Raw genomic sequence first — 27,746 nt, 5'->3', positions numbered from 1 at the left:
ATACTAGACTTGATGGCAGAGGGCACACAGTTTGTCTTAACACTGACCAGCAGCAGTATAATAATACCATTACTGTCTTGTTTCAGTAAACACATTTTTGCCACTGATACCCAGCTCCTCACTGTTCTCACTAGAGGTCTGGTGTATTCAGTGAATAGCATTAAGTCAGTACAGTAAAGAAAATACCTTCATACTAGAGAAACAGATGTTCTTTGTCCCTCAGTAGTTCCAGTTTTATGTTAAAGCATTTAGTTTATCATTCCCAAGCGGGAATGCTCACATCTGCAGGAGCAGGCAGCCCGTTTCCTACCTGTGTGCTCCTGACCCTTTGTGCACAGTGTGCTCCATGAGGTGTCTTACACAGTGACTTTCCTGCATGATACTGGTAGATTTCAGGCATCCAGAACTTAACATTTTCTGGTTTTGTTGCTTTTAGTTCTTTCAGGTCCAGATGGGAAGAACCAGTAAAATAATAAGTTCCAGAAAAATAATTTTGCTTCCGCATCAGTTTTGGTGCTACTGTTCAATATAAACTAGCCTGAATTGTATCATAGTTAGTTTCATTCAGTGGTGGGGATAGGTGTGCTTTGGACTAAACCCTATCTGTATTTTGCTTTTTATTCTCTGGTTGCCAGTAAGAGAGCAATTATTGTTACATCTGTTGGAGGGAAACTCAGGACAGTTGTAGTCTTCATCTCTAGGATGGAAAGATAAATTAGCCTTACACCTAGCACTGGTAGCTGTTTCAATCTCCCCCCCCCCCCCATTTCTCAAAAATAAATGAAATCTCTCAGGAAAGACCCCTCTGCAATTCTTAGTGAGACGCCAGAGCTGCAACAACAAGATCCACACAGCAGTTTTTGGCAGAGAGGTGGAGAGCATTTTTACAGCCCTGTATATCTTGGCACATTTGTCTTTCCCTCACACCTACTTCTGCTCTCCAAATTCTTCCTCTTCTATTGCAGCTAGTAGTCAGATCACCTCTCCCAGTAATAGCAATTTAATGTAACATTGCTTTTTTCACTGAAGTGGTCTTACTGTTGAGATGTAGCCAGTTTGCCAGCCTAAACCCGAGTCGACTGTCTGCTTCATGTTCTTTGAGATTTTCAGTATATGTCTTCGTGCAGTTATGAGCTGCCTGCCTTAGGACACCCTGACCACCCAAGCCTGGCCCCACCTGGGTCACTCTGCCTGCACCCACTCAGCTGACATGGGGCATCATTAGTGAGGACACTTATGAAATGTCGAGGTAGCATTTTGTAATGTGGTCAAAATGCGGTGTGTTACAAATCCCAAAAAAAGGCACAACAACAAAAGCAAAACACTCTTCCCTTTGACCTGCTGTGGAGATCCTATGGGTGCTGGACTCGTGATGGGTCTACAGACAGACTTGATATCTGCCAAGAATATTTTAAAATGGAGGTCATCTGCTATTTTAGGCAAGTGGCTTCCTGGGTTGTGAATTCAATGCCGCATTGAGGAGTCCCAATTCCCCACTCAGTCATTCCAGTTGGATGCTATAATTACCCCATTTTTTCCTCTAGTGGGTGTAAAACTGATACAGCTGAGTAAAAATAAGGGTTATTTCAGGTCAAGCACTCTTCTCAGTAGATTAGAACAGTAATTCTGGAGAAACTATTCAAAGGGACCTTTAGCTTATTAGTATCTGCTCTACTGTTTCGGGGTATTGTGTATTAGTACTAAGCCAGACATCGCTACTTGTTTTCCTGCAAAGGCTAAGTCCACATTCAATGGCCTCATGGTATCTCTGATATAATTCTGAAAACAGTTTTCCTTGGAGTAACCACTAACATTTGCAGAAGTAGACAAGCTTCTGGGCATATTTGCAGATGGGATATAAATGGAAGAAACCCAGTTGCAAGCCACCAGCCCATCACAACATTGTGATTTCCAGCAAGGAAGACACCGACCTAGAACTGTTGTAAATCATGTAAAATCCATTTTATTTTCAACTGGCATAAGTCTTCAGACCAAATTCAGCAGACCTCATTTAAATATATCACTATTCTGTGACAGTAGCAGTTTTGGTTTGAAACATATGCTGAATTTGCTGGCTTTTCATGTAAATTTCAGTATCCAGTGGCAGAACAGTACTGATTCACGGAAAAAAAACCTCTACAACTCGAATAGAGTTATAAAGCAGGTATGTTTACTCCGGCTGGGGTGCAAGGGGATTTCTCCACAAAGCTTGCACGCCCACCGCACACTTTAGCAAAAACTCATAGAGTGCGGATATCCATATTCATTGGGTCACATAACACAAATATATATATGCATGAGTAGGGCTGGGTTCGTTCTAGAGGCTGGTGTCAGCAGTTTATGTTCTCTTTGCACCTGCCCATTGCCTCCTGGGGGGTGTCTTTGGGGGTCTTTGGGATGAAGGCTCATAGTCTTCCTCACCTTGTACTTTTCCCCGGAGCATGCGCAGATTCTCTTGGCCAATTTCTTGAATAACAAAAGTGGTTTTCAGCCGGTTTATTTTTCTATCTTATCTAAGAGAACCAGTCGAACTTCTACCATTCATCTATGACTATCTCATTAGCAAATTTCCAACTACTTAGTGTCAGCCACCTTCAAGGACAGAGCATAATATTTTGCTGAACATTGTAGCCCCTGGTAGATTTTCACAGTAAACTGTTTTGTTTTCATGAATACTGTAGTCCTTGGTAAAATTTCACAGAACAGTCTGAGCAAGCAGGATTCTTAACAATATTAAAAAAACCACTATAAGTAAGTAAATAAGTTGCTAAACAGTTTTCTATAAGTAAATAAGTAAATTAATCTTAAAACAAGTAATCATTTCTCTGTATCAGTAATTTTCTGTGTTTTATTTAATCATTATCTGATTCTGGCCTCCTGTCTAGCAGTATTTGTCTGTTGCTATTAAAAAAAAAAAAAAAGTGGGTGGTTTTCCTTCCCCCTTCATTGCTAACCCTGGAGCAGCCACTGTCTTATTTTTCTTATTCTGAGAAGGTAATAAAATGATGCCCTGATACCCAGTCCTAGTTTTGCTTCTCCATTGTTCAGTTTGGGTTGTCTTTCCTTGGTCCATGCACTCAGAACGCCAAACATGTCGTTCAAACCACTGGTCCTCGTCCCTTCTGCAGAAGGAGCTCCAGTATGCTGCTTACAGACTGATGTCTCAGAAGAAATTTTTTTACTGATTTCAATTTTTTTTTTGTGATGAATTGTTAGATTTGTGAGCACATTTGCCCTCTACCGGGTGAAATAGAAACTGCTGAGCCCAAGTCTCTGTTTCTGGTGGTTTCTTTGCAAAAAGAGGAGGCATGATTTCAGGCAAAATCTTAGCAAAAAAAAAAAAATCTCTCCTGTGGATCTGGACCAGTTTTTCTAGGCCTGGTCAGTGCCAGGAAGCAGATGGAGCTTTAGCTCAAAATCATCTCTGTTGACTGGATTTTGCCTTTAGTTCTTTGGCTTGTTCATAGTCATAGTCAAAAGAAACTAAGAGAGTAAAGAAATAATAAAGCTGGAAAAACTCCACCCAATGCCCAGCTCCTGAATGGAAATCTGGGTCTTAGCATAAATGTAGAAGTGTGTTCTCATTTCCATAAGCAAAGTTATGCCCTGTAATTTCATTTGGCAGTTCAGAGCTGATTTCCCCATATTGCCTGTACATGAGCCATTTGTACCTAGGTACTTTTCCAACCACAGCTTGTCACAAGCTGAAAGAAGAGTTTCTTTAGTCTTAAGTTATTTGTTTTTATTCCAGTCAAAACTTAAGTCGTCACTACATCTGACTTTCTACACAGAAGAATAAAATAGCATCATCCTTTCTCAAAAGACCAGCTACTCTTCTGCAGTCAGGAAGTATGCAGAGCAGTTTGCAGGAAGCATTAGGGACCGGAGATGTCAGTCACTGTTTCAGTGAACAGTCACATATTTGTTGGTTTGGGTTTTTTTACAATTACTTTTTTTTTTTTTACCTGACTGTTAAACATTTAAAAAGTTTACATCTCTGGGAGGGCTGGTTTAAAACACGTTGAGGGCAGTGGACATCAGCAGCTCTGTACTTTGATCATGGAGCTGTAACTCAGTATCGGTCAGAAAATAACATTGCCATGTGCTTCTGTAAGAAGGCCCCAGACCCCTTTATATCTTGTTGTGCTGGGAGAACAGCCACTGCTATACATTATTTTCTGAGGAGTACATCAGATGCACATCAAATAACACCTTTAGGTTTCATCTGATTTTTTTTTAACCTTGTTAGAACACATATTAAAACAGTTTCTTACTTTTTTAGTTAATTGTTTCTGTGTATGCATGTGTGCATATGTGTAATGCATACACAGTGTGCATATTTTTATATGTGTGTGTGACTCTGTATGTGTGTGTATGAAAAATATATAAATGTATCAGGGACCATCTTGTACCAGATTCTGCAGGATGTGCAGGTCCTCCTTGTGTAAATCTCCTTTCCCATATGCACGGAGTGATTTTTTCACTCGAAGAGCACTTTGATCACAGTGCACAGGCTTTCCCATTGGCATAGCTGCAATCCAAAGACCACTGGAAGATGTAGGGGAGGGCTGCCTAATTGTGCCTGCGGGGGTGACATGCTGAAATAAGCAGCATACTGCTTTCTAGGCTGCACATGCAGCCCCAAAGCAGCATCTGGACAAAGCTGACAGGTGGTCACTGGCTTCTGGTACTGAAGGTGTGCAGCTGCCTCTGGGGAGAGGACCGAGACCCTGTCCCCTGCTTTCCCCCAAGTAGGGACGGGACAGTAAGCAGCTGCGGTGGTAAGGGGTGGCTGGGGCGAGCTGGGTGCTGCCCAACAACTCCTGCCACTCCTATCCTCCTGTGGTGTGGCTTTGCTTTTGTGTGCCATCCTCCTCCCCCCCCCCCCCCCTCATATTATCAAGTGCTTCATTGCATGAGTCCTCCCAGTTTGCACACAGTGCGGCACTGGGAGCCCTGTGGGAAGGGGTCGCCTGGTTGGTCACTGCCTGCCCAGGAGTGTGGTGCAGAGCACCCTGGCACAGGGACCAAGGGCAGCTGAGTGATGTGCTGTGTTCTCCCTTTCTCTCCTGACCAGGTCCTCGAGGCTACCAGGGTGAACCGCAGAAAGAGTGCTCTGGCGCTGCGTTGGGAAGCTGGCATTTATGCCAACCGGGAGGAGGACGAATAACTACACTGCAGTGTGAAGACAGCGACCAGGCATGCCGAAACCAAAAAAAAGAGAAAGGAAGAAAAAAAAACAAACACAAAAACCACCATGAAAGCAGCAGCATTTTAGGCTAGTATTTATTAAACACACAACAAACTCAGTGATGCACATAGACACAGAAATGATCCAACTCCTGGCAGTCCTAAAACAAGGAAAAGCCCACCTAGAAAATACCCTCTTCTCCTTCCCTCCATCCTCCCTCTGAAATAGTGCAATGGAGAGGTGCAGGGGGTGGGAGCCCTTGGCAGGGGGACAAGGGAGCGGTTATCCCCATGGACTGGAGAGGCTACAGGTGCATGGTGGGAGGTCAGCATGGAGGAACGTGCAGCCAGGGCTCACGCTCATTCTTCCCACTGACTGAATTGCCCTGCCTTGCCCCCGGATCACCGTTCCCCTAGCAGCTCCTCTCGGACCCGCCTGCAGTTCCTCAGCCTCCCAGAGCCACTGCACCAAGACCATCAGCAGTACTTTGGCATACAAAAAAAAAACCAACAAAACCAGGCTACAAAAATGGCCACAAAGCACGATATTGCCCTCTGTTGCTCTTTCTTTGAGGGGGACTGAAATGTTGGGTTTGGGATTGGAGGGGGTGGGGGTGGGGGTGGTGGTTTGCTCCCCTGTCTAGTAATTTATCTGTTTAAAAGGAAAAACAAAACAAGGAGGCAGTTACTGCAGATGTACAATCCAGCAGACTCAGTAAAACAGTCCTTGTGTTGCATACACAAGCCATCACAATTTAGGAGTGGAATAGATGGGGATGAGAGCTAAGCCAAATGGATTACCTTAGCTTTAGGATCCTATATGCTTGCAATATCACCTGAGCTCCAGGTTCTCAGAACATATTTACGTAACAAAGTTTCTAAATAGAAAATCTGTATTTAGATCATCTGTATTTTTTGATGGTGGGGAGGGAAGAGAATGGCGTATGTGTAAAATCTATGAAGATGGATAATTTGAATTAGAAAGGTAGTGGGAAAGGGATACAAATAAAGAACATTTAATTTTTAAATGAGGCAATAATTGAACTAAGCCAGACTCTGGCCTAGAAAGAGGTATGAAATGAAGAGAGGTAGTTATGTCTTCAACTATATTTATACAACATAAAAAGCCTTTGAAGTAGAGTGCTTTGTGGAAGTCTTCACATTTCCAGGCAACAAAAGTGCTAAAGGGCATAATGAGTTGGAAGGAGTGAGCAAGGAAGATCAGACAAGGGAAGAAAACATTATTTTTGCCGTTCAGCCAGTGTCTTCAGTGCTACAAGCAAACCATAGAGCCTTTAGTTATAGCTTAGGCTTGGGATCAGCAGTGAAGGATTAGTGTGGTTCTGTGTGTGTGTGTGTGTGTGTGTGTGCGTGCATGTGTGTGCGTGCGGGTGTGTGCATGAGGCTGGCGTACCAGAAAGTGTGTGGCAGTATGTGTACTGATTATTTTCTCCAAAGCTGTTTACCAGCTGTAGGGGTGAGTGCTAATTTCTTTTTTTTTTTTTTTTTTTTTTTCTGAAAGGGGATATAAAAACAAGGCACTGAGTTAATGCAGTATTTGTGATATTAAAATTTGACCCAACATGGTATTTGCATGAGTCACAATTGCAAAGTATTGACCAGTTTTGTAAGCTGACAATTAGGAAAAGAAATGTGGTATTTATTCTTGTGCTTTGTATTTGTATGTAGTATAGAGGCTGCGGGTTTACTCTTTTCTTTTCACGCAAGCAATACAATAGGAATATTTTACAGCTGGGAACCATAATTTCTGGACTAGAAATCAACAAGTTCAGGAAGTGATAGAAAAAAAGACACTGAGCTTTTTTCTATGTAGAATACTCTGTCTTTTTTGTAAACAAGCAATTATTATTTTGACATCTTTTTAAAAATTCATCAGACAGGATACTGGTCCTCCCTTAAACCTTTCCTTGGTTTCATGACCTGCTGTGCTGTTTTATTCTCAAACAGTGAGCTCATTTAAAATGAGTACTGATACTGTGAACATACTTCTGGTGCTTTTCTTAAACAAACACAGAGCTTGCAACCAAATTATCCCCTCCCCCCATCTCACTCCCCACCTTTGGCATGTAATTTCTGTCCATGGACAATATCATTTTGAGGCTTATTTTCAGGGAATTGTAGCAAATAAAATTATATATACCTGTTAACTCAGTTCTGTCATTTGTCTCCCTAAGTGCTACTGAACAGAAGAAAACGCTGCTGAACTGAGTGTTCACTGTGATAAGGGCAGCGAGCTTATCTCAAGGATGCTCTCTAGACCCTGGTGCGTGGGGAGGCACCATGCCTGTGAAGGAGTTACATACCTAATGAAGGGGACCCATTGTGCAGACATGGCAATCGACAGTGAACAGTGATACACGTCTGCAGGTGGGTTGTTACCGTAAGACTGTAGGAAAAGCAACACCACCAATGCAGCCCTTTAGTGAGGCCATACGTCATGTAGCCGTGTCTGTGAGCTCTGCACATCTGTACCAAAAGGAGTCCTGGCTCACTCCACTGTTGGGGAGAGCTTAAGTGACACTGGGAAGGTGTTTCCTGAACAAAGGACATGGCCCCTTACAGTGAGGTCGTCTTCAGGGTTCCCCCCAGTATTTTCTCCCTGAGACCAGGGCAGCCCTGGGCTGCCTTTCCCAGGAACCTCCATCTTTATTTTCTTTAACCTGTTTTTTCTGCCTGATCTCTCACTTGAAGCCAGTGACATTGATCACCCATCATAAGACATCTCTTCATGCTTAGCCACATCCTCCTCTACTACCAAAATCAGCCCTCAGTCTTTGAAGTGAAAATTAAATTGTTCCTCTGGAACAACTGGAAAGGAAAAGGGGGCGGGGGGGGAGGCCAGGCATGAGTCCTCTGTGCTAAAAACATCAGCTTTTAGCCCCTGCAGCAAAAGTATTTGCATGTATCTGTCCAGGGCAGTCAAACTTTCCACCCAGCAGAGTTTTTCTCTTCCAGAAATTATGGACACTCGCAGTCAGCAGCGCACATTCAGTGCTGTGGTAACACGAGTGCAATGCAGTTTACTTGCCTCTGTTATTTCATTTGCATGCTACCAAGCTTAGGTGTTTATAAGTATACGACAGTAATACATATCTATCTATATATAACTATATCAAATGCAACAAAAGAGCACTATTGCAGAGTTAACTTTGTCTCCACAAAAGAAATGCTCAGATCCTTTCCCGTGGCAAAGACTGGTTTTAATGAAATTGTGTATTGAGAAATAGTTAAGCATTAGCATTTGTGATTATAATCAGTTTGGGGTTACAGTGCAGGTTTTCTGAACAATTTGTTTTAAAAGCTGCCAGTTTGGGCTTCATCTTGCTCCGTACTGACATTATCTGAAGGAAAATACAGTAGCATTGACATGTTTGGCAACCAAAAGGCGGCATCCTTGTCATGACTTATCAACCAGTTTCAACAATACCTGGCTTTCTGTATGTTAACCACTTAAATGTTATCCTGCTTCTGTTTTATAGTGACTGTGAGGCCTACAATGCAAGTATATAATTATTTTCTCATTAAAACAGAAACCTGTGTTGTGTTTCTATAAAGCTTCCTGTTTTGTCATGTTCTTGGAGGAAGGTGTACCCCTGCAAGCAGCACATGGCTGGAAGAGAGTGGCTTGTGTCCCACCTCCCAAGGCAGTTGGTTGGTCTCTCCCCCCGCTCTTGTCTGTGCTCTTTTTGTCTAGAGGCAGGAAAGATCTCCTTTTCTCCACTTACTGGTGTCAGCTGGAGATACAAAGCATCCCCAAGTATTTCTTTCCAATTAACATGCTTGTGGAGAGTTGCAGAGGCCAGATCTGGTTCGTGATGAATTGCACGAGCTTTCTTACCTTGCTTCCTTCACACCTGCAGCACCTCTGCCATCCTTCACAGAAAAGCATGTAATTTCAGCCAGTCATCCATTTCTCACATGCCCAGCTGCAGCAACCAGCCACTTGCCCATTGCTGCAGCCCCTCACCCCAGTTTTCATGGTCAGGTAGACCAGGTGAGACCCCATCCCTCACCCCAGCTAGGAAGCTGCCGTCACGTTTGCCTGTGGGAGCTGGAAAGTGCAGGAGTAGCAGGTGCATGGGCAGCTGCAGGGACTTGTTAGGAACTGGGCAGGTTCATCCCTCCCTGTGCCAGGAATAGTTAGGCACTTAATTATGAACCTGCTCCACAGCCCCTGGGAGGAGGCGGAGGACACATGTGGTTTCAGTAGGAGCTGGCTAGGGCCAAGCGCAGCGTTTCGGTCTGTGCTTGCCGTAACACCAGCCCTCCTCTCCCTTGTGCACACATTATGAGAAATGTCTATGGAGAAAAGTTGGCCGTGGGTTTTTTTTCCAATTAGTAATACTGCTGGAAGTCAGAAAACGGGTTAAAAAACAAGCCTGAAAATGGATCTGGTCTCTATGAAGAAAAACATGTTACTGTCTTTTCAATACAGACGAGGCTTTCTGTCTTCCTTTGCTTTTCCTTGCTCTGTACTAAGAGGGATAATGTATTGGACTTGTTGGCACACAGTGGGAAAGGGAACTCCTCCTAGATCTCCTGTGGGTTTTATGAGAATTAAAAGTGGAAACTGGACATTTGCAGGGGAGCGTTTAAACATTGCAAAACTAACGCAGTGACGCCAGTGGGTGGCAGCAGCTCAGGAATTTTTGCAATGTGGTCTGCTGTTACCAACTGTTGGTATTTGTTTAATAACACACACTTATCACATCTAAAATCCCTGTCACTCCATGGCGTAGCCAAAATGGCATGCACCAAGCTTTAGAGTATATTTACAAAGTAGTTAAGGAGTACAAAAGCTACTTTACCCATCATTTCTGCCATAGTCTCATATAAGGTTAAGGACTATAAAAGAACCAGTTTATCCCATATACCTGTCCCACTATTTATCCCATATAAATATCCCACTACTCATCCCATATAAGTAGTTAAGGACTATAAAAGAGCCATTTTATACATCATTTCCTATATAGTCCCATATAAAGTGAGGATATTGTGCTTCTAATAGTTGTAGGTGGCTTTAAGAGGTCCCAGCACAATAACAAAGCAAATGGAGAGACAAAGGATATCTGCAGAGGCAGGACAAATTAAACTGCTTTTGAAGGAGGGAGAGCATTTGGTACAGTGTTTTCAGTTGTAAGTGGGAACAGGAGATTAAAAAAAAAACAAAAACAAAACCACAAATGAGGTCTGTAGTGTAAGGAAACCAAGTCAGAGAACCACAAGCTGTAGCTGAGGGACAGGGCTAGGCAAGACCACAGCTACAAATATTGGCATGGACATTAGCACTAAAGGTGACTTTTGATTCTGTTCTAGTAATTGAATTGACTAGGATGGGCAGTCCAGGAAACCATTGGCAGTGTGTGGGTCCAGCCCTGCACTCCTCCCCAGGTTAAAGACTGAACAGCATCCCAGTGTTTCACATGGTGCAAGACCAAGGGACAGGGGCTATCCTGCCACATCAGTGACAGCACAGGGGGAAAAACAAATATTAAAAAACCCAAACAAACAAAAAACCCAGGCAGCAACAGAAAAGCCCCAAAATACTATCCACATCTTGGGGTCTGCTACTAGCTCTGCCTAAGCCCTGATTAACTGACAATGTAACCCACTGCTTTATTAATGGTCTCCAGGAAGAAAGCTTTTACAGTAAGCACTAAATATGTAGTGTGAGAGCTCCTGCTCGGTCCCAGGCATGTATCATCTCTGCAGTGAATTCAGGGCGCTGTGCCACCAGGAGCTGGAAATGTTACAGGCCTTGTTCCAGAGTGTGGCAGCAGTGGTGAGAAAAATCAATGAAGAAAGAAAAAAAGTGTGCAAAGCTACCTTATCACATTCTTTGTTACTGCAAGCAGCATGGAAGGGGAGGGGATTTGTGTGGCAGCAGTGACATCTGGAGGGTGGTTTGCACTGGCGATGGGAAGATCTTCATTTCCAAGGATATCCTCTGGAAACCAAGTTCTCGGAGCACCCAATACCCGGGACGGATGAGCTGACTGATGCATCAGTCTCAGGGCCCTCTCAGTGCCAAGCCCACTGCGATGGCATCCACATTACTCACACAGTAAGCCCTCTTGGGATCAGCAAAGGATCAGGAAGAGAGCCATGACACATCTCACAAGCTTCCCAGTGGAAGTAAGTTGGGATGGGGACCCCAGAAGACACTGCTGTACTTCGCATGCACCCTCAGTGCCCTGGACTCGTCGCCTCTGATACGAGATTCTGGAGTGCACCAGACCTCCCTAGCCAGCACTTGTTGGGAGCAATTGCAAACTCTGTATTGCCTCAGCAGGCAGCTTCGTGCAGGGCTGTGACTGGGCATACAAAACACTTTGCAAGGGGCCATGCCACACTGAACTCTTGCTGTGAGGGCTGCTGCTGGCTAGAAAGGTGTATGCAGGGCAGGGGGAAAGAGTAGAAGGCTGGAAACTGTGCCACAAAGACAGGAGGGCTTCACATTCACAGCAGGCAGACCAGAGTATTGCATTTCTCTTGAGATGTCAGTGATGACAAGAAGCTGTGGCTCAGAGTGAGGTAGAATGCTTATGTGCAAATGGCCCCAAGAAGCAATTCTTCCTCTTGTAGCATCTGGGAAAGTTGAACTCTCTCGGTGTTACCTTAAGATAAAGTCCTCAAGTTGCACCTGAAACACAAGAAGCAAGGAAAATGCTAGCAAAAATACATGGATAATGACATAACCCTTATGAAGCAGCAGTTCACAGCACTCAAGCAAGGCTTCAAAAGTGTTTCAAACAAATAAACCAGTCATTAGAAAGGAAGGAAGATCTCCAGTCTCTGTGAAGCGTCATGGCTATGGAGAAAGGTGGAGTTTCCTGATACACAATGGGAATTGGCTTGCTGGGCAGCTTTGTCACCCCCACATTGCGTGGAGGAGGCAGAAAGTATTCAGCCCTACTTAATTGAAGTGAAAGAAGGAAGGTGCTAAAGTAGGACGCTTGCTCACTCCCTGGTAAGGTTTATTTGTTTCTAGGAGCATGGCTTTGGGGTACAGCACCTGCTCAAGGTGAACCCAGACTTTCACAGTATTACCCTTTCCTGCTCCCTGCCCTCTACTATTCCTTTCTGGTCTCCATACAATGCTATTCACACCCCAGTCATGGCTGTTCTCAGGCAGCAAGACTAGATGGCTCCCATGAGTACAAGTATTTCACCGTGCTTCCACTGAGCCTCATGGGATGGAGAAGACCCTTGATCAGACCAAATCCCCAACCACAGGTCCCTGACTGATCACCACTGCAGGGCCTCATCAGCCTCCAGTCAGGATCACTTCCAGGCTGGTTTCCTCTCCTCAGGTGTTCAACTGGATTTACACATCTTTGCCAAAGCACCCCATGAAAAGATGGATAAACCCATGAGATAAACATTAAATGGACGAGATCCAAATGTACCAAAGCACTTAGATACCTAAATAACTCTAAGGACCTTTTTCTTTGAGGGCCACACATCACTGAACCCAGCTGGAATCCCATGGATTGAGCTTGTGCCAAAGCACTATAAAATGATGTGTCTATGTTACTGGCGTTGACTTGAAAGGGTGTTGGGGTTAAGCCAGGTGAAACAAAAACCTTCTCTTGGTTGTGTTACTCATGCCAAAAGGGGCATAGTTACAGCTTTTATTTAATGCTGTGTTTGAGGAAAACAACTGAGCCAAGCTCCAACCATGGAGTGCTGCAGAGAAGGCAAGCTGAGCTTGTATAAGGTGGAGAGGGCTGTTTTTAAAGAGAAAGTTAATTGCAAATTGTGGGACTTGATGTATAAAAAAGTGAAAATTTCTGTCAGGAATGGAGGGAGAGGGGAAGAAATAATGCAGGTCAGACAGGAGAGGTATAAACAGTGGAAAACATAGAGGAAAATCTTGCTGATGGGAATTTTTCATGCAGGGAGCCATTTCTGAAGCTAGCTGAAAGCATATTCAGACAATTTTTGAGCAGGAATGGAAGCTATATAGCAAAAAGCATATATGTCCAAGCTCTCTGGAAACCAGACAAAAAGCTCTGCCAGTTACAGCATGGGTCTCACATGCTGCCAGGTCCAGACTATGGGGGTGCAGGATAAGGTTCAGATCAGTTGTCCTTCTTGGCCACTGTTTGCTGGGTGAGACCAGCAGGAGTCAGGAAATAGCTGAATTATACATTGCTCATGAGGCCCATAATTTATTTATAATATTTGAGTTTATAAATTAAAAGATAAGTCAGTATAGTCTGTCTAAGCTTTACAGGATGTTTCCAAGGATTATCAAGATGCACCAGCGCTAAAGGATCAAACCAGCATTTCAGTGACTCAGAGGGCCTTATTTTTCGACTCTTGTTTAATTTCTTGTTCCCTTCCTGTATACAAATATTAAATCAGTGTGGTTTTAAATGTAGGGGAGGTCACTCTCTCAGTTTAGTCTCTGGGCATCTGTCTGCTGTGCCCTAGGCTGCCCTGGCTATGTGTCCTTGCAGAGGGTGCCTGAAAGCTCATGGCCAGACATGCTAAAATGGGTAAAGCTGCTGTGAGATGTCTCCCTACTCCCCATATGCGGTTAACTGGAGGTATGAAACCACGCAGAGGAACTTGCCAGGCAATGCAGAGGTTGCAGTGGGAAGAAGCAGTGCTGCTCTTGACCAGTATGGGTGGTTCAGCAACTACACAATGGGGCATAAAAGCACAGTCTTACCTCAGCAAGGCCTTGAATACCCCAGAGTGCTGAAATGAAGGGGCAAGGGAGTAACAGACACCAGTAACAGCAGCTGCCTTGCCACACAGCTAAAATTTACAGTGGTATGTATCTTTATTCCTGCTTGTTAGACATTACAGAAGTGCAGCCTAGAAAAAGTTAGCTGTAACAATATGGCTGGAAAGATGCCCAGACTTTCTTGCTTCCCTGGTACCTTTTACCCGATACCCCTCTTCAACTCCAAAATTTCCTGCAGATACAATGGGACCCTTCAGAGAAAGGAGAAGAAATGCAATATTTTAGTCCCATTAATGTCTTTTTATATATTAATGTCTTTATACTAGAGTCCTAAGGATACACAAAATCTGCCAAAGCTGTTCATTTGCTAGCTGCCTGGGAGGGTGCTAGCTAAAATTCTTCTGAGTAGCATGCAAAGAGACCTGCATTGCCCTATCTAGATGAGCCTTCTCCAGAGCCAGGAGCTTTCTCCTGGAGCATCTTGTCTGATGCAGAGTTGTGGGCCTAGGAAACCCCAGACGTATCTTCCCTGTGTGTTAAATGGAGGGGACAGCTCTGCATGGGATTGCAGAGCCTCAGCAGCCTTTGCTGCTTTCCAGGGAAGGCTCCTCCAGCATCAGGGCTGCAGCTTGCCTACCTCAGCATACCTCTCTGCTCTGTTGTCTGATGAAGATTACCCCATCGGTGTCATTTCCCACTACTGCCCGGAACCAAAGTGGGTATGGACACAGGACCCTGTAGCCTCACAGCCACCCTCACGGAGAATGCTGGAGCCTTTCCTTGCTGTCCCAAGGACCTCTCCACCCTGCCAGCCCCAAACAAGTGCCCCCACCCTTAGGCTGCAAGCTGGATAATTGGCCAGGTGTGGCTGCAGCAAGTGTTAAAAAACAGGGTTATCCCTGCTACCTGCTGTGCCTCGTGATGTCAGGTTGCCTGGAAGTCCTCAGCTGGCATTGGGGACTGTCTGCAGTGAGACAAACAGTGATAGGCACAGCCATGCAACTTCGTATCCCAAAACCACCTTGGGCTGCATTCAGCAGCCACCACCAGCTCCAATGAGAGGCTTGCAAGTGGTCCATGGAGGACCTGCCTAGCCCTGAGCAGATGGTGCTCTGTAATCAAGGAAAGGGTTTGAGAGCTTGTTACTGAGGTTCTTGTGGTTTTTATTTCTGAGCTGCACAGGTTTAGTAAACACCCCACTGGAAGAGCTGCCACACAGACAAAGAGGGTGGTGATGCTCATAAATGTCCCCAGTGTGCCACAGCATCTGCAGCTTTTCGTTTGCATATGCAGTTTCTTGGGGTTTTTTAAACAATGTGAATGTGTTTGACAGGATGTTGTGCATAAAATAGCCTGGAAAATTTAAGCACCCAAGAGACTAAAACTATAGTTAATCTTTCTTGTCAATTTCTGTGTTCAGGACCCAGCCCAGCACAGTAAACAGAAAGAGCCTGTGAGTTACCATCTGCCTGCTCCGAATGTCCAGGGTGGTTATCACTGGGGGCTTACTGCAGGTGATGGCTTCAGCGCTTGCTTTACCTGCCTGCAAAATGTAAATTTAGCCATGCAAAGGGCTAACCTGCGAACTGTCAGGTGAAAACATCTAGATAACCAGGCAAGGGTGTGTTCAGGAGAACTAAGATTTAAAGACATATTTTGCCTTCCCTCTTCTCCTCAAAACCCACTATGCCTTACACAAAGCACAAGGCAGAGCCTGTATCTTTGAGCATTTATGAATGGAAAATGGGACAGATTTGTCCCTTTTGTCTCCACTATCCTGATGGCCTCTGCCAGCTGCCATTCTTACCTCCATGGAGCCACAGGCTTATGAAGAGATACTCATTCCAATTGTACCTGAGTTACCTAGTAAAGGTCCTACCAGCTCAGGAAAACTAGCACTTCTCTTGCCTTTGCTCTTCTTTTTCCCTCACCTCACTCCACAAGGATAGGTGACTTAATATTTTTTTTTTCTCCTTTATTCTGAAACATTAACCTTTCCAAAATGTTCTGTGTATAGTCTTCCTCTAATTCACACCCTCACTTCACACACAGTTCCTCTCCAGTCTTTAAATCCCAAGTCAAATTTACTCACATGCTCATTCTTCTACAGAGCTTTTATTCATCCTTAATGCTTTTTCTCAAACTTATTATTCTTTAAATGTGTTTGTAGGCTTTTTGGTACCCATTCACCATTACCATAAAAGTTTTCATAGTTACATAAAAACAGAAAATGTGAAGCAGATAACCAAAATTATTTTTAAATAGCTTTGGAGAGCACATAGGAAGGGGAGGGCAGTTTTTGGTTTTGAACCAAGTTTTCACAGATTTATTGACTGTAGCTCATTCAGTAGTGAAATTTTTAACAGTCATGTCTTTGCTATTGTTATTTAATTTTTCCAGCCTGTCCATTTTTGCTATATTCAACATAGGATTGCTTAAGCTGTAGTTCTAGGATAATCTGTTTCATCCCATTTCTCAAGTCCATTGTTGCCTGCACACTCTTGAACTTTGCAATGCTTCCATGCCAAACCCATATATGCTGACAACAATTTTAAAAATACATGAATATTAATGAAAAGGAGGATGTACACACACAAAGAAAGTCATTTAGCGCCAGGATTATCTGGAGCTTATCTAAGAACTACAGCAGGATTTTTTTTGTGGTCCAGCTGATCAGGCAGATGCTAGCTACTTCAAGAACCATTTTTTCCTGCTTCCATGGAGAGGATTAATGTTAAGCCATACAGTTAGCTGTCAGCACTATTAATCACCGAAATTCCTCAAGCTAAAGAAAAAAGAAGCCAACTCAGCAAGAAGTGTGTGTCGGGGATGCTCTGTTTTGTCTTTCCAGCAGAGGTAGAAGCCCACAGGAGACTCCAACCAGGTAAGCAGGAAACTGAAATGAAAAAAACAGACCAAAAAATGACATATGGGAGTGAAAGCAAGACAATGCAGGTTTCTGGTGCTGCTTGGTCAGACAGCATCTGTCCCAAAGGAAACTGGACAGTTTCCAGCTACTCACTGCTCTCCTATGTTGTTCTCAAAGTGATGGGGAGCACCAGCTTATTCCAAGGGAAGGCTGGTGGACCTCCCTGGCATGGGGTCACCCTTCCTCACCATGTCTCACACCAGTGCACACCATGTGGTCTCTCCATGGAGCAAATCCATTCTCCAGCCTTCACACTACACTGGGCTTTGCTCCTGTGAGGCAATGGATGAGGCCTCAAGGCATGGGGGAATGAGAGACACCATGGCCTCACACTGCCTGTGGCCTGGGCTTTCTCTTCCTCCTATGAGCAGCAGAGGACAGCAGATGTCCCCATAAGTGATCTCAACATGTCTGGCAGTGCTGCACCTCCTGAATGCTGGATTGCTGGCCCAGGAGTCTCAGGGTCTGAGACACCTCAAGGTGCACCCATAAGAGCATGGGTTTATTACTGCAATGGTGGACTTACCAGCTATTGTGTTACAGACACTGACACCAGCACTGTGAGGTTCCAAACAGCCTGGATGTTGTTTTCCAGAGCAGCTGAAACAAAATTGCTGGGGCGGTCTTTTACATCCAGGCATCTGGATCTACCATCGGTGGCTCTGGATCCCACAAGACCACTGCCCTGGACCAGGATGCCATATCACTGTGGTGATACAGCAGCTGCCAGGAGCCACTCCTGTCCCATGCACCCTGCTTGCTGAGCAGCCTCCACCACTCCTCCGTCTCCCCCAGGTCTGTGAGCAGAACCACACACCTTGTGAGGACAGGGGCAATTATAATTAAATGCCAACCAGTGACTGTAACTATATAATAATTACTCGCCAGCTAGAGACTGTAAATCACAGATCCCATCAGCAGGCTCACATGCCCCCACTGGATTGCAGTTCTGGATGTCAAAAGGACCTTTTCAGATGAGGAGTGCTGAAGATCAAGCTCCAAAATGCTGGTACCTGTCAAGCCTGGCTGCCCCAGTGTACTGAAATCCCTACAGCAACCCTGTTCAGAAAGAAAAAGTAACTATAATCTTTTTTTTGTTTCTTTTTTTTTTTTTTTTAAAAAAAAAAAAAACAACGCAATACTGCATAGGATTGTATAACATCACCACAGGGAGACATTAAACACCTTTATTTGGACAGACTGACCCATGTTCAAGAGCTGGTGAAACATGGTGCTGAGCTGGCCTCTAGCAGGCCTCCAGACAAGATGACTCTATAGAGGGATGCCCTAATACAATGTGTTCCTTTTTGAGCAGGCTACACCAGTGTATTTTTGCTTTTAGACTAGTCTTAGTGATTCTATAGGTCCATTTTTACTAAATGCCAAGGGCCACTCTCTTAAGGCTGTTAAGGCTTCACTGTATTTATGCCGCACGAACATATTTTAAAGTGGATGCAAATGTCCCTATTAGTAATATGAGAATGGGCCTCATGGAAAATCTGATGGTAGAGAATAGAAATTTTGAAGTCTTTGTGGCATCACATGAATATGGTATTCATGAAAAGTATTTTGCAGTGGAAAACATTCTGGAGCCTGGGTTAAACTCTTACTGGTTTGCAATTACTGATGTGAAATTACATCCTTCCAAGAGAACTAGTTCTAAAACGTACATTTAATGTGAACGAACACTCATAATATCCTGGAAATATATATGGTATTCATGAAATGACTAATGGTATTTAGCACATTTCATTAGCTATCTAGGTCTGAGTAGCATTAAGCATAACACAATACCACCTAAATGTAGAGAGTGTCAGATGAATAAGCCAGGCAGCCTGTACCTGCAACAAAGTGTGGAGGAAAAATACCCCTATTTAAGAGTTGAGCAGATCTGCAGTCTCTCAAGCACAGTGGCTGTAACATACCTCTGCACTCCAAAATAACTGATGTCTCAAATTGAAGCTTGAATGTGTCAAAGTAATTTATCTTTCCCTCTCAATGTCTGGTGAAAAAGACAGAGCTCCCTGGGTTAAATGAAACGTGGCAATTCCTCTGGTTGTATTTGCTCCTTAAACTGGTCACAGGCTGATGCTTTGGGGTTTTCAGTTAGGCTGTCTGGAATTTCCATCCTCTGGAAATATTCCAGGGTTTGGAGAAAAAGATTTGTTCCACTTCTGAATAAAAACAAAAGAAAAGAAAATGTGGGGAAAAAAGCCAACTGTTGGAACAACCCACATACTTTACAGCTGGCTAGTCGTATTTTGACCTCAAAAAAACCAAATTCTCTGGTGAAACTGAATTGTCTAACAGCAAATCATTCTAGCAGACAATTACCCACTCCTTTCCCTGTTAGTTCTTGAAGCTTTTTTTCCTTGAGTCAAAATATAAAATAAAAATTATTGCACAACCAAACTAAGAGTGAAACTCTTGAGCCATGAGTACACAGGGATTGAGTAAATGTCACCTGAATCAATAGAGAGTGCAACAGATGGAAGTTTTTACATTGTTCTTTCAATTAATCATTAATTTATTTTTTAAAGTAATCATCATAAATCTTCCTAGAACAGATTGTTATTCTGCCTGTTATGATTCATTAAACCAGTGCAGAATTAGATCATTATCATTTAAGTTAGCATTTTTTGAGGCTGACAAATATCCTCCCAGTATTTCCTGCAGCTGGGACCACAAGCATCTTCCTTGGAGCTGGCAGCCTGCTTGCGCCATATCCTGCTACAAGAGCTTCTTGTGCCTCTGGCCAGCCACTCCATCGTGGCTGCTGGGACCCCAAGCTGCTTGGGGTGGGTCTCTTCACTTGACCCCCTTGGGTAGAAGCAAAATTGGAGGCTGACTTCAAGCTGCAAAGCTGCTCATGGCATCAGCACCTGCTGAGAGGCACAGCCACCTCCCCGAGGGGCTGGGACTGGAAAACACTTCCCAGGAGGTGGGCTCTCAGCCACCCCAGCCTCCAGCGCAGTTAGCTGGTTACTGGGGTGCAGCGGTCACTGATGTCTTTGGATAAATTGGGATTTTTCTCCTCCTCTTGAAAATTCCCACACTGTAAAGCCAAAGGATGCGGCAGGTGGAGTGGGAATTTGTGGGAGGCAGGTTACCAAAACCAGGCTTTTTCCCTTTTAATTTCTTTTTTGGTGTAATTCCTGATTGAAACAACACTGACATAAGGGGGACGATGCAGCAGCAGGGCAGATGGGAGCAGGTAAGAGCAACAGAGCCAACAACGTGTTTGCACAGAAGAAATTAAAAAGAGCTGGTGGTAAAGGGAATTCACAAATTGCCAGACAAAAAAAGCACACAGCCATCCCCTGCCCCCACAGCCACTCAGACTCCTCTGACATGTGATGGATGCCAAAAGGGAAAAAAAAAAAATTCAAATAAAAAACAAAACACCACCCCAAATTGCAGCAATTACTTGATCAGGGCATTTTAACTTCCTAAACTGGGACAGAGAAATTCCCCTGGGTCATCTGACCTCTGTCGAAACTACACCAGGAAGAGAAGCAGCAAGCAGTCGACGAGTGCAGGGCGTTCTCCAGCTGTACAAAAGCCTCTCGTGTGTGAACTGGCAATGAGAGCAGCAGAGGGATGTGCGTGCATGCGTATACGTAGCAAGGCGAGGTACAAATACCCTCCTAATCAGATCATCTCTTGCACAACTTTCTGATTCTGTGCAGCCCAAGCGGACCTTTTCTTTCTTTCCTCCGCTGCTCCTCTCCAAGCATGACTCCAGAGCAGAGCTTCTGAAGAGTCATTTCCTCCCAGGCATCTCCCTGAAGACAGCTCTCCCCCAGAAGAGGCAGTAACCAGCAGCATGGTGGGGGTGACAGCAATGAGGGCATGGATTGAGCCCGTGGTTGCAGGTTCCCAAGTGGCCAGCGCCTTCTATGACACAGCGCTGCTGCTAGTGGTGAAGAACTACTACAACCAGACCAACGCCACTGCTCCATCCCATGTGCTGGAAGATGCTCAGCAGAAGGCTGTCTCTAATTTTTATATCATCTACAACCTAGTCCTAGGCTTGAGCCCACTGGTGTCAGCCTACAGTTTGTCCAAGCTGGGGGACAGGCTGCATCGGAAGATCCCCATCTGCTTCCCTCTTCTTGGCTACTTGGGCTCCAAAACTCTCCTGCTCCTCCTGATCCTGCTGGGCTGGCCTATCGAGGTTATGTATGGGGCTGCTGCCCTCAATGGGCTGACAGGCGGTTTCACCACGCTCTGGGCAGGCATCATGGCTCTGGGATCCCTGGGGTCCTCCGAAAGCAGGAGGTCTCTGCGGCTCATTGTTATTGAGCTGGTGTATGGCCTAGCTGGCTTTCTGGGAAGCATGGCATCTGGCTATCTCTTTGTTGGCTTCAGTGACTGCTATCAAGAGGGTAGTGTGCTGGTGGGCTGCAGCATCGCTTGCTATGCTTTCTGCCTCCTCTACAGCATTTTTGTCCTGACGGTCCCCAAGTCAGCAGCTTCCTGCCCCGCCAAAGGCAACAGTGTAAAGGAGGCGGGCAGCCAGCTACCAGCCCACACAGGAGCCGCAGCAGCAGGGAGTTTGCAACCTTCAGAGAGAAGCAGCTCCACTCCAGTGTCCCCCTCAAAGCTCACCATCATCACACTGTTTGTGGCAGCAATCCTCTATGACCTCGCTGTGGTTGGTGCAATGAACGTGCTCCCACTCTTCTTGCTCAGGGAGCCTTTAAGTTGGAATGCTGTGGAGATCGGCTACGGCAATGCTGCTGGGTATGTAATCTTCATCACCAGCTTTCTAGGGGTATTTGTATTCTCCAAACACCTGAGGGACATTACCATGATCATGATTGGAGTGGCATCCTTCAGTGCTGGCATCCTTATCATGGCTTTTGTGCAGTGGACGTTCCTGTTCTACATTGGTGAGTCAAATGGCTGCTTGCACAAGCAAGTGCACCCTGAGAAAGGGGTTGGGATGTTTAGGACTTTTGCTCTGCTTCACCACGAGTTTCAGAGTGGGGAGGTGGCAGACCATCACATGAGCAGTTCCCAAGAGGGCTTCTTTATCATTCTCCTCTCCCTTTGTACTCTTACACTTAGCACACTACAATATCCAGAAGAGGCATACACTCCTGCTAAGCCTCAGTTTAAGGCCGGTTGTCTTGAAATTTGTCACATAGTCATAGGCCAGATCTGAGCAGGGGAACAACACTCACACTGTGGTGGCATGGAAATTGTTGCAGGCTACCTGTACTAGTCAGACATCACCGCTCCATTAACAGGGAGCACTTGTTTCTTAAGAGGTAAGGCTTAAGCCTACAACAGAAATAAATTCACAAAGGTTTCCTATTAAGCGAACATCTTAAGATGTGAGTTTTTTTTTGTTACATTAAGGCATTTATAGCCAATGGGAAACTTGATAGTGAAACATTTGAGCTGCTTTAGTAACTAAGATACTGTAGTGTACAAATCTTATACTCTGTATAAAGGACCAAGGGACAGGTAACAATAGCATGCTACGATGAAGGAAAGGCAAGTTTATTGTTGGGAGGTAGCCTCTGCAGGAACACAGAAAACAACACTCAAGAACTGCAACCACTGTGGCAGTGAGATGGATGATTCATATCTGACAGTATAGTGTGTTGCATGGCTTTGAGGTTTTGCTTCTAGAAGCAAAAAGATCTAAGTGAAATAGCCTGAAGTGATTTTTCTTTTTGCCCCTTCAGAGAGTGGAAAACTGAAAATCAAACAAAGTTATTCTAAAGGGAAAGACAGTAGGATATGATATTTGTCTATTAAGTCAAACACTGGAAAAAATTTTGAGAGACTTTATTTGTTTAGGCAATCAGGCTGGGGAACAAAAGATAAAAATTAAAAATGCTTGTTTATTATTAGCTCCATCATGTTGCTACACAGTGTGCAGGATGTTTATCCCCTGCACTGCAGAAACACCTCAGTACACTAGACATGGACCCAATCTTCACTGAGGTTGGTTCTGCTGACAGGGAGGTAAATTCCATCTCCCTAAAAGTTTCCACACTGGAGAAAGCAGAAGCACCAAGACAGAAAAAAACTGTAGTGTTATAAAAGCACTGTTCCTGTCAAGGCCGTAGCATGGGCTTCTCTCTCTGCTCGTTAGATTCAAATCACTGGCCTCATTATCTCAAAGGACAGTGCTGTATTTCATCTACACTGGTAATTTTGGGCTGAGACCAAGAGACCATAGCTGGTTTGGGCAAAGTACCTCTCCTAGTGGGAACAATAGGTGGTTTATCCACCATCCCTTGGATGAAGTGAGGACCTACACTCCTACCAAAGATTTGTACTTCTTTCTGGTACTCAAGGACAAGAAAAGGTGAAGCAAAGTCCCTGCCAAAGCCAGAGGCACACAGTCTTCAAAAGCAGCGATAGTTGTGTTGGGGGACAAGGAGCAGGTACTGATGATAACTACATATTCGTTGCATTGCAGCACGGGCAGTAATGCTCTTTGCCCTCATCCCCTTACCAACCATCAGGTCCATGTTATCCAAGCATGTCGAAGGATCATCCTATGGTAAGTACCTTGGTTACCTTACTGATCAAATAAGTCCTCAAATCCCTCCATCCAGCCTGTGGTACAAAGAGAAAGGTAAGTTATTGCTGCAATCCGTACTTTACATAATAAAACCAGAACAGCTGATACGACAAATGGGAAGGGAGGAGCAGAGAAACTTGCAAGACAAGATTGTAACGTCCATGCTTATTCTTCTCGGTCGCATCATCGCTTACCCACAAAATTTTCAGCATGTGCTTCAAAAGATTACTACCAGTGTGCATCTCAAAGGCAGGGAAAATATCTGAGGTGCTGCTCAAAACCACAGTACTCCAGGGAAAACCAAGAGAAGCAAGACGTTGGCTTCTTTCTCTTCCATTTTTGGGAAGGATGGATTTCTTTCACCTTTTTTCAGTTATGCTCTCTAAACATGTCTCCAAGTGCCACCTAGCAATTTGTTCCTGTCAGACCAAGATTTAACAAAAGATAACCTTTGCATAAAAATTGGCCCTTTTTGGTAAACAGGAGCAGAAATTCTCTTCTATTAAAAAATGTATTAGAAAACAGTAAAACATGCATTTTACAACACCATACTGAAGGCTATTTTCACCCTGATGAGCTAGATTTAGACACAACAGTCAGGACTAGCCATGCGTTCAAACAGCACCTCAGGCCCACGACTACTTGTGCCTCCTCCAAACATGTTCCCACAGCCATCCTTTGCATCCTTTTCCCTTCTGCCACATGAACAACACACTGGTCCGTCACCAGGTCATTCCTGCTGCTTGTGCTCCTCAAGGTGCTCTGTAGCAATCTCACCTACCTCCCATAAACAGCGGCTCACACCCCAAATTAATCATTATTATTAATCATAAAGTTGTTTTTAACGTCCACCATGAGCCATACAGGCTGCACCTGATTAGATGGCAGACCAGCTCTCAAACAAGACCAGACGCAGCAGAGCAGCCCTTGCCTCCTGGTAGCTGTGTTGTCTCCTTAGGTGGCGGCCGCTGGAGAAGGCTGTCAGGGCAGCAAGCTCAGCACACAGCCCTGACCTTGCTCCTACTCTGCACATCCCAGCAGGGCTGTGTTACTTCCCCTTGCCCCACTTACCACAACAGAAACTGAAGGGTGCACTTCAACAAAAAACCTGTTTCACTTAGGATTCAGTTTCTGCCTTTCCTCTGCCCTAAACACCACACAAATCACAGGCACCTCCCCCTTTCAGGCATTATCATTTTAGCCATTTAGTCCACTCTTCTGTCATAGGGCAGAAGCAGACCCTGACTAAAATCTCTTGCATCCCAAAGATATTAGCCCAAGACTACTTTCCTACCTTGTAGGGAAAGCAGTTTATTGCTGCCCTTCCAAGCAGCTACCTCCACATCTAGAATATTCAAGCAGTTTTCTAGTTGGATCTTTTGTCTTATGTCTAACTGAAGGAAAAGTCATTTAATTCTGGTCTAGAACAGAAGCAGATACAAGCTTATGCCATCTGGTGCTTATGAAGCAATGACCACATGGCTCTTCCACGCAGTGGTAATCCTGTATTCATCAGGGAGATACCAGAGCTGTTTTTTTCTCCCTGGTAACAAACAACGTTCTTGTTTTACAGGTAAGGTGTTTGTCCTGCTGCAGTTGTCTTTAGTCACCACAGGAGTAGTGACATCTACAATCTACAACAAGATCTATCAAAACACAATGAACTGGTACAGTGGCTTCTGTTTCATTTTGTCTTTTCTAGTCGGCTGCCTGAGTCTCCTCCCTTTAAGGTAAGGAATAGAAATGGTTTTGTCCAAAAGGACATGCTGTATTTTCTCCATGCTTCCCGATTCTAGGTGTAAAGTGTGTAATACAGATGGGAAATATATATATTTTTTTAATCTAAAAAGAAAAAAAATGGAAGAGAAACAAACCTTGCAGAAATGAGTTGTCAAATAGCAAGGAGATTCAAAGAATGAAACTTGCAAGTGATCTAGCCAATGTTTTTAACTTTCTTTTTGTTTATTGTAACACAAATTGTTGTAGGATGAATATCTGGCAGAGTTTAAGAGTTGACAATCGCAGGGGACAAAGCCTTCACATAAATGTAGTGCTTGATATTGTGAAAATAGTAGTAGGTAGATTGAGGGATAATCCTACACAAAGTAAAACATTATTTTAAAAATCCATTACAAGTTACTTACTCATTGTGATAAATGAATAATCCGAGTCTCCTACAGGTGTTTCTTTCAAAGATAAACCATTACCACATAGTGAAGGTAACAGTTACTTTTCTGATCCAGTGAATTTGCCTCACTGTACAGCTACAGCACAACTGAGAGGCACAATTTCAAGAACAAGTTTTATGCACAAAACCAGATTAATTAAGAGAAAGCTGAAACAGCATCTCCATGTACTCTTCCAGAATTTTTGAAAGATCTCCCTCCAAATCTAAGCTTGCCCATCATCCTCTCCCCAAGACCCTTCACTTGTTGCATTACTAGAAACTGACTCTCCCAGTATTGAGTTAAATTGAACTGTGATAATGTCAGCATTTAATTCATGCAACAAGTATATTTTCATTCAGATATGAAGCAGGTACTGGATAGGCTAATATCTGACCCCAGGCAAAATTCTTGCCCAGTTTTCCTGTAATTTTCTGACAAAACAATAGTATAAAGTTTAAAGGCACTACATATACTGACTTCAGTGTTATCACTCAGGAAAAAAAGAAAAAGCAACACCATGGAAAGTTCCTATACCATCAGCTGTGCCTCATCTAGAGCACCAAAGGCTTTCTGGGCTTGTCAATATATGTGACACCTGGTGTCAGCAGGACTACCAGTGTGTGGAAGGCTACTTCATACTCATCCTTCCCCTGGCTCTGCTTTGCTCATATTTTCCAGACATGAGTGACTTGTTTCTTATGCACAACCCTGTTGTTTAACAGCCAGTCACTGCTAGCTACTCAACTGCTTTATAATACAGGCTCCAAAGAGAAGCTAGCACCATTACCAACACAAGCATTGGTTATTAGGGCTTACAGTCTAAAAAATTTTAAAGTGGCACCAATGTCATTGCTTGTACACAAGAATAACTCAGAGAGGCTGGCAGATCCTTGAGAGGAATCACATGAACACTCAGCCAAACAGCCAGATACCCCAGCAAAGTTTGAGCTAAAGAACTGATGGGGGAAAACTAGTTCAAGCAAGTTGCTTGCAGCTCTCTTGTAACCTGCATTTTTATTACTCTTTACAGCATCGTGGCTATCAAACAACGTTCAACCACTGGCTCCCTACAGATTCTGACTGAGTGACAGAGGCTGTACCAGCTAAAGCATCTTTTTGTCTTTATCAGCTCTGAGCTACCAATGTGGAAGGTTTGCCAAACATCAAGCCCCAGATAATCGCCTTACAGGAAGCATCTCATTTGTGTTTTCAGCCTCTCAACCACTGAGCAGATCCAGGACTAAAAAGTTTGCCCTATTATTTCTGCAGTAAATCATCTTGCAGAGTACAGGCATTGGCTACTGCATATTAGCAGTCTTCTGAGCAGTCTTCCAGCAACCTGCCAGGCTGGTTAGCAATAGTGCAGAGGGACAAGAACAGGGTAGAAACGAAAACAGCCTATCTAGATACATCATTCAACATGGAAGGGGAAAGCAGAGTAAGAGGTAGAAAGAGTTCCTTCTTGTCTTCTTACAGAAAAGATGTCAGCCCAGCAGACCAATGTTATGTATAAGACCACTAAATACAGAAATACCACCATAAAAAAAGATGTGTAAGATAAGACACTTTCAGTAATCCCTACAATAAAACACTCCTGGGCAGATGTTCATCCCCCTGACTTCTGGGAGATTGTCCCACTGTCCCTGGACAGTGCTTTAACAGAGCTCATGGGAGGACACCTATGACTCAAGAGCCAACACCTGCATTTCAACTCACTCCACTAGGATGTGCCACTCTTGTAACAGGTTAGGAACACGTAAGTGCAAGCACACTAGAACTACAGGCTTTAGGGAGATGTAGGGACACTGATGTCAGGTAATAGTTACCTTGTTTCCCCAAATTTATACTGGCTTGAAACTCCTATTAAAGGGGACCTCATACAATACAGCAACTAGCATGAGATGTTGTCAGCTAAATCCAAGTATGATTCAAAAGTAGGATGCCCCAGAGGAATTGGGTCTTAAAGTATGTGCCTACCTACATACTAACTGAATTGATAAGGATTAAGTGGCTTCCAAGTTCCTGGACTAAGTATAGGCAAGTTAAAAACCTTCAGGAACTGAAATAAACTGGAGGCAGATCAGGCAGCTTCAGTTTGAGCCAGGGACGCAGCAAGCAGAAGTTGATTACTCACTACATAACCGCTTATTCTGAGGAAGTTGCTGCCACCCCTGTTCCCCACCCCAACACACA

General features: G+C 44.2%; 2 protein-coding genes across 11 annotated transcripts in view; both read left to right on the top strand.

The window, feature by feature from the left end:
• The window catches only part of PALM2AKAP2 (PALM2 and AKAP2 fusion), a 262,585-nt gene extending 257,359 nt beyond the window's left edge, over positions 1–5,226 (top strand). For all 10 annotated transcript variants that reach the window (XM_074932056.1, XM_074932057.1, XM_074932061.1 and 7 more), the window contains one exon: positions 5,078–5,226. In XM_074932056.1, coding sequence (XP_074788157.1) covers positions 5,078–5,170 — 93 coding nt within the window. In that variant the 3' untranslated portion in view covers positions 5,171–5,226. The remainder of the gene's footprint in view (positions 1–5,077) is intronic.
• A 15,438-nt stretch (positions 5,227–20,664) lies between these two features.
• On the top strand, positions 20,665–26,687 carry SLC46A2 (solute carrier family 46 member 2). The gene is made up of 4 exons (XM_074932673.1): positions 20,665–21,733; positions 23,281–23,364; positions 24,959–25,115; positions 26,584–26,687. The coding sequence occupies exons 1-4, from the start codon at positions 20,665–20,667 to the stop codon at positions 26,639–26,641; spliced, it is 1,368 nt and encodes a 455-aa protein (XP_074788774.1). The 3' UTR covers positions 26,642–26,687.
• Positions 26,688–27,746: the final 1,059 nt, after the last annotated feature.

This window comes from Athene noctua, chromosome Z, assembly GCF_965140245.1.
Source record: "Athene noctua chromosome Z, bAthNoc1.hap1.1, whole genome shotgun sequence".
Lineage (NCBI taxonomy): Eukaryota > Metazoa > Chordata > Aves > Strigiformes > Strigidae > Athene > Athene noctua.
Note: the sequence above shows the minus strand (reverse complement) of the source record. Positions and strands in the feature narration are given on the sequence as shown.

Excerpts from the sequence above, each read along its gene's own strand:
- SLC46A2 (XM_074932673.1), top strand. The coding sequence starts at position 20,665 with ATGGTGGGGGTGACAGCAATGAGGGCATGGATTGAGCCCGTGGTTGCA. Across the intron at positions 21,734-23,280 it reads GACGTTCCTGTTCTACATTG|CACGGGCAGTAATGCTCTTT; the intron begins GTGAGTCAAATG and ends GTTGCATTGCAG. Across the intron at positions 25,116-26,583 it reads CTGAGTCTCCTCCCTTTAAG|CATCGTGGCTATCAAACAAC; the intron begins GTAAGGAATAGA and ends TACTCTTTACAG.